This window comes from Paramisgurnus dabryanus, chromosome 23, assembly GCF_030506205.2.
Source record: "Paramisgurnus dabryanus chromosome 23, PD_genome_1.1, whole genome shotgun sequence".
Classification (NCBI taxonomy): Eukaryota; Metazoa; Chordata; class Actinopteri; order Cypriniformes; family Cobitidae; genus Paramisgurnus; species Paramisgurnus dabryanus.
Window position 1 is genome coordinate 4,583,969 of NC_133359.1, and position 18,491 is coordinate 4,602,459.

General features: G+C 36.9%; 3 protein-coding genes across 5 annotated transcripts; 1 reads left to right on the top strand and 2 right to left on the bottom strand.

Annotated features, from left to right (window-relative positions):
• Positions 1 to 406: 406 nt before the first annotated feature.
• On the bottom strand, positions 407 to 4,098 carry LOC135781635 (interferon regulatory factor 3-like). 2 transcript variants are annotated; one of them, XM_065292244.1, is made up of 9 exons: positions 3,939 to 4,098; positions 2,895 to 3,054; positions 2,489 to 2,657; positions 2,318 to 2,403; positions 2,090 to 2,141; positions 1,818 to 1,946; positions 1,335 to 1,727; positions 1,132 to 1,247; positions 407 to 1,038 (listed from the first exon to the last, which is right to left on the bottom strand). In XM_065292244.1, exons 1-9 carry the CDS (start codon positions 3,953 to 3,955, stop codon positions 880 to 882), a joined length of 1,281 nt encoding a protein of 426 aa, XP_065148316.1. In that variant the 5' UTR covers positions 3,956 to 4,098; the 3' UTR covers positions 407 to 879. The 2 variants fall into 2 exon arrangements, with proteins under 2 accessions (XP_065148316.1, XP_065148317.1); XM_065292245.1 differs by having other exon boundaries at positions 2,895 to 3,051; positions 3,939 to 4,087.
• A 3,639-nt stretch (positions 4,099 to 7,737) lies between these two features.
• LOC135781636 (interferon regulatory factor 3-like) lies at positions 7,738 to 11,663 on the bottom strand. 2 transcript variants are annotated; one of them, XM_065292246.1, is made up of 9 exons: positions 11,510 to 11,663; positions 10,236 to 10,395; positions 9,850 to 10,018; positions 9,680 to 9,765; positions 9,453 to 9,504; positions 9,180 to 9,308; positions 8,698 to 9,084; positions 8,495 to 8,610; positions 7,738 to 8,402 (listed from the first exon to the last, which is right to left on the bottom strand). In XM_065292246.1, exons 1-9 carry the CDS (start codon positions 11,524 to 11,526, stop codon positions 8,244 to 8,246), a joined length of 1,275 nt encoding a protein of 424 aa, XP_065148318.1. In that variant the 5' UTR covers positions 11,527 to 11,663; the 3' UTR covers positions 7,738 to 8,243. The 2 variants fall into 2 exon arrangements, with proteins under 2 accessions (XP_065148318.1, XP_065148319.1); XM_065292247.2 differs by having other exon boundaries at positions 10,236 to 10,392; positions 11,510 to 11,646.
• A 4,125-nt stretch (positions 11,664 to 15,788) lies between these two features.
• Positions 15,789 to 17,388, top strand: LOC135781876 (achaete-scute homolog 1b-like). The gene has a single exon (XM_065292440.1). The coding sequence runs from the start codon at positions 16,122 to 16,124 to the stop codon at positions 16,668 to 16,670; it is 549 nt and encodes a 182-aa protein (XP_065148512.1). The 5' UTR covers positions 15,789 to 16,121; the 3' UTR covers positions 16,671 to 17,388.
• The last annotated feature ends 1,103 nt before the right edge of the window (positions 17,389 to 18,491 follow it).

Here is an 18,491-nt window from a genome sequence, read left to right on the forward strand (position 1 = left end):
CGGCCAATTCTCCTCTGACCTCTAGCACCAACCAGTCATTTTCGCCCACAGGACTGCCGCATACTGGATGTTTTTCCTTTTTTACACCATTCTTTGTAAACCCTAGAAATGGTTGTGCGTGAAAATCCCAGTAAACCCTAAATACAGGACCATACCCCTAAATGCATTGAAGCAACTGCCATGTGATTGGTTGATTAGATAATTGCATTAATGAAAAATTGAACAGGTGTTCCTAATAATTCTTTAGGTGAGTGTATATTCTGTCAGGAGAGATCCTTCTAAAAGTTCCACAATGCACCTTTAATAACTTTCGAGTTTATCAAATACCATTCGATATTTTCAAATGCCAACAATAAGTTGTTTTGGTGTCGGTATCTGTGTCCACCAATGAAAAAACACAAATCTATTACTGAGTTTAAATAGTGATTCATTTATTTTGTAATTTGACACCAAACTTACAACATGTGCAAAGAAGCAATACACTATAATAAGCAATGCAAATTCGTCTCTTTGGGACGATGTGTGCAAGACTCTTCACAAGAAGATGTAAATGTAAATACAAAGAAGATTTTTATGAGAAAAGTGTCTGCTCATTTGAAAAATACAGTCTCAATAAAATCAGGCCTTTTCTTACAAAAATTTGACCTATTACAAAACCAAAAACCCTTCAAAAATCCCCATGGAAATTTCTGCTGATAAGTGCTCTAACTTTTTATTCTGTTAGAAGTGCAATATAAACACTATACATGCATATATACAAAGGAATAGATTTGAACATGGGGGGGTGTTTGAAGTGTCAACTGTACATGTTTTCATTAATCACTGAATAAATATGTGTGTGTGTGTGTGTGTGTGTGTGTGTGTGTGTGTGTGTGTGTTTTAGAGTGCATTGCAATCCGCCGAAGGCAGACCCAAAGAATTTATAAGGTCAAAAAGGCTGTTATGATGAGATATTTGCAAGCTAAGGTTTTCGTTAAGAGATGACGCTCCTTCGTTCTGAGCCATCATGTGAAGTTCACGGCATATAAGCGGTACAACCTGCGTGGGGTGAAAAAATATTAAGTTATAGCGTGTGAACACGGGCAAAAATATTCAAGCATTTAGAGAACGTGCATTAGGTGATATATTTACTTTGACAATGATAAGTTTCTTATTCAGTGGTTTTTCATCAGGCAGTTTCTCCCCGAAGCACAGGTAGATGGTGTAATCTGGAGACCCTCGTTTATTCTCGACGAAATCCTTTAGATCTGAAATGAAGAAGAAATGTTGGTGTGCTGGGTAATGTATATTGCAATAAAAACAAAACGCAGCCAGCATCTTTTCATATTTCTTACCTATCCAGTACTTCTCGAAGCTGAACAGTTCCTCTTTGAATTCCCGTTGTAGTTTCCTGGGTTCTGGGTTTTGGATCTCGGAGGGGTCCTTGGTGCTGACATAGACTATACACCTGTCCTGACGGAAGCCGTAAATGCCGCTCGGTGTGATTTCCAGTTGTAGGCCTCTCTGAATGCTGTCTAGGATTCGTTCAGTGAGTTTGATCTGTACGCTGTCGATCAGATTAGCAGTAGCAGTGGACGGGAAGCATATGGGGAATCCCTTCAGCTCGGAGGGGTCACACTGGTAGTGAAAATGTACCAATTGTGAATTCAGGCAGTCTTTAAAAACCTCTGTTTTTCTGTAGCTGATAGTGATCTCCAGGTCATTGATGTTACAGAGGATGGGGCTCTCTTGAAACAACATAAATAAATAAAAATGTGAGTTGGAATATTATGCAGTGATGGTATATGCTAGAGATAAATAGTTTTTTAGGGGTTTACCTATAGGTTGTGGTAGCTGAACAGGGGGTGGCGTGTTATTCCAAAGGTCCTTCACACCTGAGTCGGGGGATCCGTTGTAGCTCATGCCAGGCTGTATGTTTTGTTGGGAGCTCTCCCATGGTTGGGGCTCTGCGCGATTAAAAGATATCGTAATTGTAGTCTCAATGGCAAACAATGTGAGTAGTAGAAAAATAACCATACATATAAGCAGTAGTAATACTAATGAAATGCTGGCCTTAGCAAATATCACTTGTTGTGAGTAAATCTTTTACCTGTATATTGTGGATTCAGATCTATAGTATCCATCTGGTGAAGCAAGTCTTGCTGTTTGAGAAATACGACAAGAAAACTATTAACCTGAAATAATATTGTATGTAGCCAATAGGCAAGAGATCAAACATCAACAGACAAAGAAACTCTTATTTAAATCATGCTTTACATTTGACAAAGTTTCTTGTTTACTGTGTATGTATCTATTGATTTATACGTTCAATAGTTACCTCCATATCTTGAGACATGTCAGTTGTATTGTACACTTGTGGAATGAATGGCACATTCGGCTCGATGTTCTGGGTCACTTGGTGATCTGAAATGAAATCGATTTGATTTTCAAATGCTGATCGTTGATTTCAATGCTTTTTTTATTATTGTGATGAAGAAGTTTAACTCACTCTGAGGATGTATTATGCGGAAAATTTTGTGGGGATCATCCTGGTCTTGGGAGTTATCATGTACAATCTCGAAGTTTTTCAGGCTATTAAGTGCACAACGGAAATTCCGCTTCCATTTTGCTTTGTCATGAGGGTACTCCTGGATTTTACCACTAACTACAGCCCATTCCTGTAACACATCGACAGACATCAGTAAGTTTATAATGTAAATAATTATTAACAATACCCAGCTGTGTATTCAATTGGTAGAGTTTGGTGCTGGCAATGCCAAGATTATGGGTTTGATCGCAGAAAACGCATACTAAATGATGCCTAGTTTGGTCATAGCACCCCTAGTGGTGATTATAATAATAGTAATTTAAAAATGAATAATGCTGAAATGAAAGATTGTGATGCAATGCGCTACCTTAAATATTTTGTTGTCCTCATCCTCTAGGTCTTTTCGTCCATTGTGTTTCCAGGGTATCCGAAAAGTATCATTGTCGATCATGTACAATCCCTTATATTGGCCGCTTTTCACCTGCTCTATAAGCCATGGGCCAAGGTGAGGTTTACCCACTGCGCTGCTGTTAAAAATAATACAAAATCAGTCATCATTATATGCCACACACATCTTTTTTTTTTCTAATCTTCCAGGCTACAGTTTGTATATCATCCCACATGAAATAAATACCATAGTATATTGTAGGTTATAATATTTGCTATAGTAAATGGTATATTATTATAAGTACTACATTTTGTGAATACTATAGTGAACACTTAAAGTGTATACTATTCTGTAGTAAATATTTATTTTGGTAAGGTTCAAAACTACTATAGTATTTGGTAATTTTACTGCAGTTTACTATAGTATACTGAAGTATTTTGCATATGGAAAATATTAAAGATGTATACTACAACATTTACCGTATTACTGCCATACTAAGAAAAACAACTAAAACCAGCATTTACCAGACAGCTGGTTTAAGCTAGTCTCTCACTCTGGTTTTAGATGGCTATGCTGATTTAACAAGCTAGTTTTGGACATATTTTTGCCTGGTCAAGCTGTGGCCAGTTGCATACACTTCTTAGACTAGTCTTAAAAGTTACTCATGTATTTTTTTGTTCAAGACTGATTAAACCGGTCTAATTTAAATCCAAATAATAAGGCTGATTAGCCCTAACTAATTCCTAGTTGTTTTCAGTCTTTACTTAATGTTTTGTTTATTTGGTTAGGCTGGATCTTCAGCTCACCAGCACATAAACCGTAAGACCGAGGCAAGCACACAAATAAATTAACAATTTTTAAAACAACATTCAATAATATTTTTCAACGTTCACAAATTAACTTTTATAGCGTTTTTAAGCGTTCAGTCAGATATCAAGACGGAATACACCTGTGTTTATTTCGGTTATAGGAAGAAAGCGTCATGTGATTACGCAAAAAAAAAAATCATATTTTAAGTCTTACCTCCACATTGCCGACATGACTGCACGTTGATTACTACCAGAGATTATTACTTACAGTCCGTCTGAACTTGAGTACTACCCTAGATTGTTTTCTGTGCGTCTGAAGTGTCTTACTTGTTTTATATCGACTGTGAAGTACCGGGACATCCCTTTTACGCGTGACAGAAATGTAGGCGTACATGACTTCATGAGGCGCTGCGCAGATTGATCGAGATATGACGTCAAGATACCGCGAGAGCTCTGACTTAGCATCGCTCTCGCGGCACTCTGATGACATTCGCCAAAGTGTCTGCGCAGCGTTTTTTTTTTTCAATGATAGCCAGACATAATAAAAGTGACGTTGCACTTATTGCATCATATTATTTCCGGTGTGGGGAAAAAGTTCGCTACTGTAAATTTCCCAGGAGAAATCTCAAAATACTACGTTACACCTGGCAGCCGGTTATACCCGTTTCTGGGTGGTTTATCTTACCATGTTCATTATTTTAGTCATGATGAAACTAAACTGCACTATGTAAACATTATTGAACAGTAAGCTAACTTTACTTAGATTTGTTTTAAATGTGCTTAGACAATCAAATATTATTGCATTATATAACAATAATCAAAGCGACTCTTAAACATAAAGGTTCAATGTTCTTTCTCAGGCTCCATAAAGAACCTTTACCATCCACAGAACCTTCATATTTAGGAATGCATATGCAAACAAATAATGCTAGGGTGTTTTCTCCAAGCTTACTTTTCCTTTCTGTTTTGCATGTACCTTTAGGCATTTAATGCCATATAAACATCCTAACACAGGATCCTATCTTATCTGATTAGTTTCATTGCCATTTTAATTCGGAAGCCATTGGAAAACATTGATCTTGTCAGATTGGATTTAGGATAAAAAGTTTCTGTATGGCTCATGGTCCTAAGGTTGTTTTTAGTGTATGTGTAAAAGCAGTTCCCCTACACAGTTCCCCTAACAGAGTAACCAAATGTGAGTTCATCATATTAGACTATACACCTGTTTCACTATAAAGTATCTGTCCTTTCAGACCGGATATCTTTTGTTTATAGGCTATCACTTTAATCCTAATGAACTTCTTTGTGCGAAATGCTTTTGAAAAGTTTGTTGCGGTATTGTTATCTATTGTTCCTCATACTTTCAGCTTAGTCATCATCTAGAGTACATTGAGGGCAAAATATACAGCAGTCTTATAAACTTCCATTGGAAATGACAGATTCACTCTTTATTGTTGACATGTTGCCTCATGGGAAAGCCCCTGTGAAGGGAATAGTCTATAATTCCTCTATTATTATTATTATCTAGTTATTATGATGACAAACCCCATCTGTTAATGATTATGGCATGAGGCCATTTTATTGTGCACGCCAAAAGAGGTTGGGGCTTGGCTCACTACCTTTATCTCTATGTTATTATCTCATGTTATTGTCTCAAGTTGGCGTAATAATCAAGGACTTTGCTGATGTAACATGGCTGCAGCAGGCAAAGTGATATTACGCACTGCCCAAAATAGTCCCCTGCTTTTGAAAATAACCAAGGGGACTATTTTCGGGCAGTGCATAATATCACTACGCCTGCTGCAGCCATGTTACAGCAGCAAAGTCCTTGATTATTACGCTGTAATGAGAGTATAGTTCCTAGCCATATCTGCCTCGAAAATCGCAACTTTTAATTTTCTGTCGGTCTTAGTACACTATGTAACTTCAGAAGAGTCAAGTATTAAATAGGAAAAATATCGAAACACTTTGGTTATTTTTTAGCGCGATGCTAATGGTCTAATCAGATTCAATAGATTATGCTAAGCTATGCTAAAAGTGGTAGCGCCAAACCCGGAGATCAGCTGAATGGATTCCAAAATGGTAAAAATCAAATGTTTAACTCTAGGGGAGCTGGAAAATGAGCATATTTTCAAAAAAAGTGGAGTGTCCCTTTAATATCGAAAGGTAATTAAGGTAGAAGCGTTATCACATTCATATTCCTGTATTAAGCAATATAGTCTGTTTTTTCGTTTATCAATAAATTAAGTGTTAAAGTTGCAAATATTTGCCAAAGGATTTACAAAAAATCACAACAGTAAGCTATTTCATGATGGACAGACGTCATCGTCTGAGACAATGAAGGGACAAAATGTTCTTTGTAGAGCACTTTGTCCGTTTAGGGCTACTATAAAAACATGATGCACGAAATGGTGACTTCCTTTAACCTCTTCAACCCTGAGGACCCTGTCCCGGGTCCAAAATTTCGTATTTTGACTTAATATAAAATATTCTTTTAATCTTTAATGCTCCGTCATGGACCCCAGTAACACATATGAGATACTGTTTGAAAGCTTAGAGTCTCTACTTTCTGCAGATATGCATCACTTTGACTTATCTTTTACTGTAAGAAAGTTATTTACACTTAATTTACACTATCACCCCCCCAATATTTTTTGATATCATATAATATTCACATATTTCATATTTTTCAAAAATGACAAACATGGGCAAATCTTATATCAAATGAAAGCTCTGATTCTCAGGAATAAGACTACAGTGTTATTTTTGTTCTATTATCAACACATATCCAACAATCATCGAATGAATAATAAGGTAAAAAATGGTCTTTTGTAAACATATGTGAAACTTGAGCGTGAGCTGCCTCAGATAGCACAGATAGCCACAAATGATACACCATCTTTTATTTTAGGTCCTACTCTAAACAATGAGTCCATTCACAGCATTTTCTTTGGTTGTTTGCATAATTAATCCCTAGCTTTTTATTATATGTGCAAAACAAAAAATTAATATTTTTATGAAAAATGTATTTCCGCACCCTTCAGTAAAATAAGAATATCTTTTGAATGCGACATGCTAAAGAGTTCATTCTTTTTTTGGGTGTTTAATGTCTGCTGCTGCTAACAACCAGAACTGTCTGCAGTCTGCTAGAGCACCCAGAACCAGAGTTATACACTATCAAAGACAGTGTTTACAACATAAAAAATTAAATTTGGTGTTTCATCATATGAAAAACAACATAAATAACAATATTTGTCACAAACAGCAGCTTTTTATGTAACTTCAAAGGGTTTTCTTTAAAATGATATAAAGAAATTGCATTTATTCCACTGTATGTGGTTATGGTAGCACTTCAAATGTTTTTTGGCAGAAATTGTACACCATAAGCGTATTATTCCTCCCATCAGTTGGAGTAAAATAACTTTTGCATATATTATGATAGAGAAAAAATTCCTTTTTCCTCTGTAAGCTGACAATTGCTGGAATCAAACAAAACTGTCTGCAGGGACCTGAGATACCCAGGACCAGAGTTATATACTTTCAAATAAAAACTTTAGAAAAAAAACATAAAAAGCGCCTATTTATTTTTGTGTTTATTAGAGGCCTGACATCACATACAACCATGTAGAGCACTTTTAACAGTGTTTTATGTAATTTCAAAGGGTTTCCTGTAAAATGATACCAAACTTTTGTATGTAAACCTCTGCATGTGGGTATGGGAAGCTTTTGAAATTGGGTAGGCCAAATCCAGGCGAAAATCCCCAAAATAGCTTCAGGGTGGAAGAAGTTAAAGGGACCTGCGGTGTATGTAGATAAAAATGGCTCATTCTAAGGTAAATAAAACAATACAGTTCATCTGATAATATAGTTATGTATATTATAATGCATTTCTATCAAGGGATCCTAAGTTACCACCTTAAATAACTTTGTGAGTTCATCAAATATTTTCAAATATTAACAATAAGTGGTTTTGGTGTTGGTATCTGCGTCAGAAAAAAAAACACAAGTTTATTACTGGGTTTAAATAGTGATTCATTTATTTTGCAATATGACACCAAACTTACAATATGTGCAAAGAAGCAATAAACTATCATAAGCAATGCAAATTCGTCTCTTTGGGACGATGTGTGCAAGACTCTTCACAAGAAGATATAAATGATATAAAAATAAAAGATATTGACAAAGACAAAGTTTCTGCTCATTTGAAAAATACAGTTTCAGTAAGATTAAAAAAAAATATCAGAAAGACCGGGCCTTTTCTCACATAACTTCTGGCCTATTACAAGACTAAGACTAAATCACCTAAAAAAATCCCCATGGAAATTTCTGCTGATAAGTGCTCTAACTTTTTATTTTGTTAGCAGTGCAATATGCTATACTATACTATATACTATACATACATATATACAAAGATGTGTGGCTGAAGTGTCAACTGTACATGTTTTCATTCATTACTGAATAAATATGGGTGGGGGGGTTACACCCCTGCATATTTCTAAAAAAAAAACATTGTCAAGATTTAGGGTGCATTCCAATCCGCCGAAGGCAGACCCAAAGAACTTATAAGGTCAAAAAGGCTGTTATGAGATATTTGCAAGCTAACATTTTCATTCAGAAGAGATGACGCTCCGTTGTTCTGAGCCCTCATGTGAAGTTCACGGCATATCAGCGGTACAACCTGTGCAGGGTGAAAAAAGTAAAAAGTTAAAGCACACGAAAATTATCAGAAAAATTCAAGCATTTAGAGAACATGCGTTTCGTGATATTTACTTTGACAATGATAAGTTTCTTATTCAGTGGTTTTTCATCCGGCAGTTTCTCCCCGAAGCAAAGGTAGATTGTATAATCCGGAGACCCTCGTTTATTTTCTGCGAAATCCCTTAGATCTGAAATAAAGAAGAAATGTTGGCGTGCTCGGTAATGTATATTGCAATAAAAACAAAACGCAGCCAGCATCTTTTTATATTTCTTACCTCTTATGTACTTCTCGAAGCTGAACAGTTCCTCTTTGAAGTTCTGGTGAAGTTTCCTGGGTTCTGGGTTTTGGATCTCCGAGGGCTCACTGGTGCTGACGAAGACTTTACATCTGTCCTGACGGAAGCCGTAAACGCCATTCGGTGTGATTTCCAGTTGCAGGCCTCTCTGAATGCTCTCTAGGATTTTTTCAGTGTATTTGATCTGTACGCGGTCGACCAGATTCTCGGTGGACGGGAAGCGTAAGGGGAATCCCTTCAGCTCAGTGGGTTCACACTGGTAGTGAAAGTGTACCAATTGTGAATTCAGGCTTTCTTTGAAAACCTCTGTTTTTCTGTAGCTAATAGTGATCTCCAGGTCGTAGAGAGAAAAGATGGTGGGGCTCTCTTGAGAAAACATAAATAACACAATTTTGCGAGTTGCATTATTATGCAGTGATGAAATATGCTAGAGATGAATAGTTATTGTTTTTTGGGTTTACCTATAGGTTGTGGTTGCTGAACAGGGGGTGGCGTGTTATTCCAAAGGTCCTGCACACCTGAGTCGGGGGATCCGTTGTAGCTCATGCCAGGCTGTATGTTTTGTTGGGAGGTCTCCCATGGTTGGGGCTCTGCGCGAATAAAAGATATCGTAATTGTAGTCTCAATGGCAAAGCAATGTGTGTAGTAGAAATATAACCATACATATAAGCAGTAGTAATAGTAATGAAATGCTGGCCTCAGCAAACATCACTTGTTGTGAGCAAATCTTTTACCTGGATATTGTGGATTCAGATCTATAGTATCCATCTGGTTAAGCAAGTCTTGCTGTTTGAGAAATACGACAAGAAAACTATTAACCTGAAATAATATTGTATGTAGCCAATAGGCAAGAGATCAAACATCAACAGACAAAGAAACTCTTATTTAAATCATGCTTAACATTTGACAAAGTTTCTTGTTTACTGTGTATGTATCTATTGATTTATATGTTCAAGGTTACCTCCATATCTTGAGACATGTCAGTTGTATTGTACACCTGTGGAATGATTGGCACATTCGGCTCGACGTTCTGGGTCACTTGGTGATCTGAAATGAAATCGATTTGATTTTCAAATGTCGCTCGTTGATTTAAATCCTTTTTTATTATTGTGATGAAGAAGTTTAACTCACTCTGAGTACGTATGATGCGGACAATTTTGTGAGGATCATCCTGGTCTTTGGAGTGGTCATATACAATCTGGAGGTTTTTCAGGCTATTAAGTGCACAACGGAAATTCGTCTTCCATTTTGCTTTGTCGTGAGGGTACTCCTGGATTTTACCACTAACTACAGCCCATTCCTGTAACATATGCCAAAATTATGGGTTTGATCGCAGAGAACACGTACTAAATAATGCAAAGTTTGATCAAAGCAACCCTAGTGGTGATTATGAAAATAGCTATTCAAAATTGAAATCTATGTGTTATCTTCAGGGTATAATCTTTGTTGTTTGGTGTTGCAAAATCATTAATGCTGAAATGAAAGGTTGCCAATGCGATGGTGATGCAATGCGCTACCTTAAATATTTTGACGTCCTCATCCTCTAGGTTTCTACGTCCATTGTGTTTCCAGGGTATCCGAAAAGTATCATTGTCGATCATGTACAATCCCTCATATTGGCGGCTTTTCACCTGCTCTATAAGCCATGGGCCGAAGTGAGGTTTACCTCCTGGGCTGCTGTTAAAAATAATACAAAATCAGACATCATTATATGCCACACACCTCCTTTTTTCCACCGAATCTTCCAGGCTACAGTTTGTATATCATCCCACATGAAATAAATTAGGGCTGCATAACGATTAATCGCGATTAATTGTTTGCAGAATAAAAGTTTTTGTTTACATCATATATGTGTGTGTACTGTGTATAATAATTATGCATAAATAAATACACATACATGTAGATATTTAAGGCGTATTTACATTTTTTTTAAATATAAATAATTTATATTATATATATTAGTATTTAATCTATAAATATTTTTTTCTTAAAATTATACATGCATGTGTGTATATTTATTTATACATAATTATTATACACAGTACACACACATATATGATGTAAACAAAAACTTTTATTCTGCAAACGATTAATCGCGATTAATCTTTATGCAGCCCTAAAATAAATACCATAGTATATTGTAGGTTATAATATTTGCTATAGTAAATAGTCCATTATTATAAGTACTACATTTTGTGAATACTATAGTGAACACTTAAAAGTGTATACTATTCTGTAGTAAATATTTATTATGGTGAGGTTCAAAACCACTATAATATTTGGGAGTTATACTATAGTATACTGAAGTATCTTACATAGGGACAATATTATAAACGTATAATAGATGTATACTACTATCCTTCTGATCAGCAGGTTTTAGCTGGTCTCACACCCTGGTTTTAGTGGTTATTTGGTTAGGCTGGAAGACCAGCTTATGTCCAGCTTAATTCATAACAAACCAGCTCAGACCAGCTTACAAGCACACAAACAGTAAGACCAATGCAAGCACACACATTAATTAACAATTTTTGCAACAACATTCAATAAAAATTTGAAAATCAACAAAATAACTTTTAAACGTTTTTCATAATGCCAAAACATAATGCAGACTGGACGCGCTGATGACGCACGGGACGCGATCACAGGACGCGTCCTTAAATCGCCTCCACATTAATTTGAATTATTACGTTAGGGTTTTTTAATGTCTATTTGATTTGACACCTGCGTTTATTTCGGTTATAGGAAAAAAGCGCCCTGTGATTACGCAATAAAATCATATTTTAAATCTTACCTCCGCATTGCCGACATGACTGCAAGTTGATTACTACCAAGATTGTTGATTACTACCAAGTGCCTCTGAACTTGAGTACTACCCAAGATAGTTTGCAGTGTGTCTAAAGTGTCTTTTGCCTTTTATATCCACCATGAAGTACCGGAACATCCCTTTTACGCGTGACAGAATCTGTAGGCGTTCTCGACTTCACAAAGCGTTGCGCATATCTCACGGGATGTGACGTCAGGGCACCGCGAGAGCTATTCAAAATCACAGCTCTCGCGGTGCCCTGACGTCACATCCCGTGAGATATGCGCAATCGCTCTCGCGGTGCTTCGATGCCAAACAACAATGGGTCTGCGCAGCGCCCTACACGCCTTGTTTTTTCAACAATGAAACCCTTAATAAGTGACGCTGCACTTATTCGACGTATTGCATAATTTTATTTCCGGTGTGGAAAAAGGTTTTCTAAGATAAGTTTCACAAAAGAAATCTCGGAATTGGCCTACTACACCTGGCAGCCAGTTATACTCGTTTCTGTGTGGTTTACCCTGTTTATTATTTTAGTCATGATGAAACATCACTACGTAACCATTACTGAACAATAGGCTAACTTTACTTAGATTTCCTTTAAATGTGCTTAGACAGTCAAACGTTCATGCATAATAAAGCAACTAAACATAAAGGTTCAAGGTTCTTTCTCAGGCTCCATAAAGAACCTTTAACATCCACAGAACCTTTTTTATGAATGCATATGCAAACAAATAATGCTAGGGTGTTTTCTCCAAGCGTACTTTTCCTTACTGTTTTGCATGTACCTTTAGGCATTTAATGCCACATAAACATCTTAACACAGAATCCTATCTTATCTGATTAGTTTTCATTGTCATTTTAATTCAGGATCCATTGGAAAACATTAATCTTGTCAGATTGGACTTAGGATCAAAAGTTTCTGTATGGTTCATGGTCCCAAGGTTATATTTAGTGTATGTATAAAAGCAGTTCCCCTAACAGATATGAGTTCATCATATTAGACTATACACCTGTTCACTACAAAGTATCCAAACACTTATCTGTCATTTCAGACCGGATATCTTTTGTTTATATCGCTTTAATCCTAATTAACTTCTTTGTGTGAAATGCTTTTGAAAAGTTGTTTGTGGTATTGTTATCTATTGTTGCTCATACTTTCGGCTTAGTCGTCTTATAGAGTACATTGAGGGCAAAATATACAGCAGTCTTACAAAACTTTCATTGGAAACTTTCATTCACTCTTTATTGTTGACATGTTGCCTCACGGGAAAGCCCCTGTAAAGGGAATAGTGTTTAATTCCTCTATTATCATCTAGTTATTATCTAGTGTGTAAATGACTATGGCATAAGGCCATTTTATTGTGCACGCCAAAAGAGGTTGGGGCTTGGGTTAATATCTTTATCTGTATGTTACTGTAAGTGTTTTTAACAACACTTTGGTTAATAATGAAAGGTAAATAAGATAGAAGTCTTATCACATTCATATTCCTGTATGGAGCATTATAGTTTCAGTTTTGTTTTATCAATAAATGAAGTGATAGAGTTGCAAATATTTGCACAATTCACAATAGTAAGCCATTTTGGTATGTTGTGGTCATGAAATATGCCAGTATTATGATGATTTATTGTCACGTTATCATAAAATACAATAAATAGTGCATGTCTGTATTTCAACCAAGATGTGCATGTGTTTGCTATTTAGGAGGGTAATAAGGAAATGAATCTTTGTCTCTGATGGGTGCACTTCTCCACACAAATTCTTAGGAAGAGCTTTTCTCCCGTGCAAGGTTGATGACCCAATTCCGTTACTCTTAAATCGGCAGTTTTCATATCCCCTTTTCTTGCTATTTCACGAATAATTGAAAGTTTCAGTGTCTGCATAGAAATAAAAACCTATTTCAATACCTTTCACTGCAGCTGAATATATCAGAGAAATTCTTGTGCCCGACACTTCCTCCCATTTTTATGCAGAGATTATTTACTGCAACTTACTTATATATTGCAACTTAAATTATTTTTCAATTTCAGGTACAGGAGATTCAAATTAAAGCATGAATCAAAGCATGTAATACTACTACAAATAGATAGTTTTACCTTGTCCTTTACTGCCCTCTTGTGACAATAATGTTAAATTATAAGGATAGTTTAAAACACGGGTGCCCAAACTTTTCCTACTAGGGCCATAAATCAAAACTGTGGGCCAAAAGTAAATGTTGCTTGGTTATATTAAAATTAAAGTTGCCCTGATTCTCCTAATTTATAATGTTATAATATTTAAAAAATAAATAAGCAAACATTACTCTGTTTATGCATAACTAATGCAGTTTTATTTTCAAAGGTAAGTATTGTAAAAAAAGAAATCATTTTGCCAATCATTTTAAAATTGTATTTTGTCGGTGTGTCACTGCCTCGATCTCTCCATTATTAGCCTATAGCACCTGAATTCATTAAGTTTCGTGATGCATGCTATACACCTTCAAGTATGCATGTACATTAAAAAAACTTTTTATTCACTTTAATTCCTTGCATTTAATTTCAATTTACATTTTTGTAAAGTACAAATAAAACATTTTTTTTATTACATTTTAGAAAATGTTTAATTAGAAATATGAACATCTGTGTCAAATACGTTTATCCTTTGTCCTTATCTCACGTGGCATGATGGGCCAAATTAAAGATAATTGCGAGCCAACTTTGGGCACCTCTGGTTTAATGGGAGAGTTAACCCAAAATTGAAAATTCTGTCATCATTTTCACATCATCATGTTGTTCTACACCTGTATGAATTTCTTTTTTCTGATAAACACAAAATAAGATATTTTGATAAATGATGGTAAGCACACAGCTGATTGTAACCATTGACTTCTATAGTAGGAAAAACAAATAAAATGGAATTCAATGGGTACCATCAACTGTGTGCTTACCATAATTTATCAAAATGTCTTCTTCATCATTTATCAAAATACTTCCATATTATTTGTTTTCCCATGGAAGTCAAGAATTTTCATTTTTGGGTGAAATATCTTTTAATGTACTGTACATGGAGGACATTTTGGGGTTGTGGGACAAATTTTCTAAAGGTAAGGTTAGGCTAGCCCATTTATAATCTTTATCTTCAAATGATTTCAGACTAAAAGATGTCTCAGGTTATTGAGAGTTGTAGTCTGCGTTTTACCAAAGATCAATGCAATAACCCATATTAATATTATCAGTTGAATACAATGGTATTTGATTACGTATGTTATTGCATTATATAATATTGCAACGTAATTTAAAGTATTTCAACTTTATTGTTTGTTTTAATTGAATATATGTCCAATTGAAAGATTGTGCATGCAATTCCACTATTGACCACCAGAGGGCACTCGATAGCTTCAGCTATTACCACTGCACCTGCTCCTGTACCAAACTAGCCGAATCTGGAATTACAGAATAAAACTGCATTGACTTTAAACTTTGAAACTTTAATTTATCACATGCTGTATGTTTCTATAAGCCATGCATTTATTTTAAATAGCATATTAAAAGATTAGCTTTCAGATAAATTGATAGAAATTATTTACTAGCCTAATTGCTATAGTGCAGTACAATTTTGAGCCAGTGGGGTCTTTCTGAAGGACTCTGTGGTTGCTATGAAATCACACAAATATGCTCCCCTCAATGTCTTTTGTGTTAAAGGGGTGCTGTCTTAATTCCACAGGTGCACAGAGGCGTACATTAGCTTTTAATTGTGTCAAAACCTACGTTGGTTGTTTTTACATTTTACTTCTATATGTATATGCAGCTTTAGTAAGATTTTACTGAAATAAATGTTATACTGTATCACTTTTAATGATTGTAATATATGTGGTACTTAAAAACGTCTAAAAATAAGTAGGTTCATATAAATAAAAGTTATGACGAACAATGTTTTGCTTTCTGTTTAAGAAAGTTTAAGACTTTTATCATATTAACAAAAATAAAGTGACAAAAATTTATGTAAATAATTGTAATGAATTTGACAAATACAAAGAACATTGGTGTCTTTGCATTTGCATAAATATCAGACTTTTGTTTGGAGAACATACTAGCAGTAAGATGATTTAAATCTTTATGGTAACATTGGATGTAGCAGTGCAAAATGAGAAGGGTGCGTAAAAGCCGAATCTAAACTGGACTCTTGCAAAGCATCATTGTTGCATTCAAAAGCATCCACATTTTTGTGCTTCTCTCATTCGCGTTGTAAAGCGCTGGAATCCACCAATAGGCTTTCAGACTGCAGGTATTGGGATGCAAATGAGCGCACAAGCGCGTGCTGGCGCGGTGAAAGCGTCCGATTGTTTATTGAGCTCGCGGAGCCACGCGCCCGGCTCGCGGAGCATCACCCCGCGGGGGCGGAGTCTCGCGCTAGAAGCGTGCGTCTTCAAAGGAGGCGGGGTGTGGAACGCGTGTTGAAAAGGCCGAGGTCTGCCAAAGTTTGTATCAGATCGACCACCGATCCGAGGGGCAGCAGGACTCGGACCGATAGTCCACGCGAAGGACACGAGAGTCGCGCGTTGCCAGTTTATTTGTCCTCGCGTGACAAGTTGCGCAACTTTACGAAAGGTTCACCTCGAAAATGAATACGCAGTTGACGCAAAGCGAATGCGCTTTCGGAAACACAGTCGACTTGCAAGAGTGCGCGCTCTCGAGCGCAGACGCGAAGTCCAAGGTGCTGAAAAGACAGCGCTCGAGCTCGCCGGAGCTTTTGCGTTGCAAACGGAGGCTCACGTTTAACGGGTTGGGATACAGCATCCCGCAGCAGCAGCCCGTGGCGGTTGCGCGGCGCAACGAGCGCGAGAGGAACCGCGTCAAGCAGGTCAACATGGGGTTCCAGACGCTGCGTCAGCACGTCCCGAACGGCGCGTCCAATAAGAAAATGAGCAAAGTGGAAACGCTGAGGTCCGCGGTGGAGTACATACGCGCGTTACAGCAGCTGCTCGACGAGCACGACGCGATCTCGGCCGCGTTTCAGTGCGGCGTTCCGTCACCGACGCTCTCCAACGCATATTCCGCGGACCCGGAGTCACCTCATTCCTCTTACTCCTCAGATGATGGGAGTTACGAGCACCTAAGCTCTGAAGACCAAGAGCTGCTGGACTTCACCACATGGTTTGATCGGTACTGATGAGACTTCATCTACTCCATCATTTGGCCTTGGACTCTTTTGTAGGAACTATACAAATGCTGCTCTGTTGGCTAGGCAGGCAGCAGTTTGGGGTGCTTTGGCTCACCGGTTATTGAGGTTCGAACCCCAGTGGGCACCTACAGTGGTGTGCTTGATCAAAGCACTTAAGTTGCTCCAAAATGACTTTGCATTCAAGATCTGAGTCCAAAGGGGACAGTGCAAAGTTTTCCAAATAATCTCCGAAACCAGTAATCCAGTTTGAGCTGTGCTGGATGGACTCCATAAGTGCAATTGTGGGTATTAGATGTTTGGGGCAACCGATGCTGTTGCTCGATGATGTCCTTTATGTTGTTTTTATGAAACAAACCTCCCTTGTCAATTCCAAGAATGTCAAGCTAATCGGATTATTGATTATTTCCTACAACCAACTACCAGGTCTGCTTAAAGACTGAAATTTGTATGATAAGTTTTGTATTAATGAAGATGAAGATATATTTTTGTAAGCGGAGCGCATGAAATGTCAACTGCCTCTTTGTGACAATGAACGCAGCTAGTTTATTGTAACAATAACCGTTGAGATCAAAGTTGTTTTAACACTGGAGAACAATTGATCTGTCTGTATTTATCAAAATGATATTGTTTAGATTTACTGTAGGTCTTCCTGTGAAACTATTGATGGCAGATTTTTCAATGCACTTGTCCATTTCTAGTAGCCTACTTAAGTGTATATAAATAATGTTAACAAATATATTTTGTGAAAAATGTTTTTTATAAATAAATTTGCTCTATTTATACACACACATTCATGAGTGTTTCTGTTTTTAACTAGTTATAAACTAACGACAGAGAAGGAATAATAAGCTTTACCGCTTGACAGGTGATAAAACAATCCTGATGGTTTATTATCGTTCAGATGAATTGCACAAAAAACTTTTTGTCCCTTTACAAAGACATGGCTATTTCAATTCTTTCTAATAAAGCAATAGAAGTATTCGAAACAGAGCTAGGTCAATTTGCAATAACAAAGATGGGTCAAAATTTTTATTGTCCAATGGTGATCCATCTAAATGAAGCCATTTTTATTGTATAACCCCAACTGTGTTTTTCAGCCCTGTCAAAACCCAATCAAAGAAGTCCTCTTTCTATTGTGCAACCCATTGTAGGGGCTTTTATGTGTTGCTATATGCATTATGGGACCGCCTATTGCTAATAATTGAAATAATGACTTTAAATTTCACCTGCAGGCTTTCGCATTTTAAACGGGGACAATAAAAACCGAGGGCCCCAATTTAATGATCACTTAGCAGAGGGGGCAGGCATCCACTTTGGACAATAACCAAAGCCCAAACTCCGGTCGTAAACGTCGAGATAAAGATGAACTCTTTGCGCAACGAAGGTTAAGGTCCTCCTCTCCTAAAAAGATTATTTATGTTTTTCAACAGGTTTCTTATCACGCAAGTATCCTAATCGGAGCCCCCTCAATGCCGGCCATCATAAAAAGTTTTTTTTAAGCAGGTGTGAGCCACGTGCCCGTGTTTGTGATGCGCAGCTGCTCCACCCCATTGGCTCGATAATGAACTTTCTCGGTTGGAGTTTCAAAAATTAAGCGGGTGATTTATGACACCAATTATTCATCTCTTTATAGATTGGGCTATATCTAGAGCGGTGAAAGAAAAAGTATACTCGGCATTAATCACCTACTGGTGGGCTATTGTTGAATGTCTGGAATATGGTTTGTCTTTATTGACCTTCTTGGGGTCCAAAATCATGCCACGGTGGTTAATGTTAAGGTCCTCGAAATAACATACTGGATGTGATGTC

Coding starts and splice junctions, on each gene's coding strand:
- LOC135781635 (XM_065292244.1), bottom strand. Junction 2,658..2,894: donor AGGACAACAAAATATTTAAG/GTAGCGCATTGC, acceptor GATGTGTTACAG/GAATGGGCTGTAGTTAGTGG. Junction 1,039..1,131: donor AGAAACTTATCATTGTCAAA/GTAAATATATCA, acceptor CACCCCACGCAG/GTTGTACCGCTTATATGCCG.
- LOC135781636 (XM_065292246.1), bottom strand. Junction 9,505..9,679: donor ACATGTCTCAAGATATGGAG/GTAACCTTGAAC, acceptor TTTCTCAAACAG/CAAGACTTGCTTAACCAGAT. Junction 8,403..8,494: donor AGAAACTTATCATTGTCAAA/GTAAATATCACG, acceptor CACCCTGCACAG/GTTGTACCGCTGATATGCCG.
- LOC135781876 (XM_065292440.1), top strand. CDS start 16,122: ATGAATACGCAGTTGACGCAAAGCGAATGCGCTTTCGGAAACACAGTC.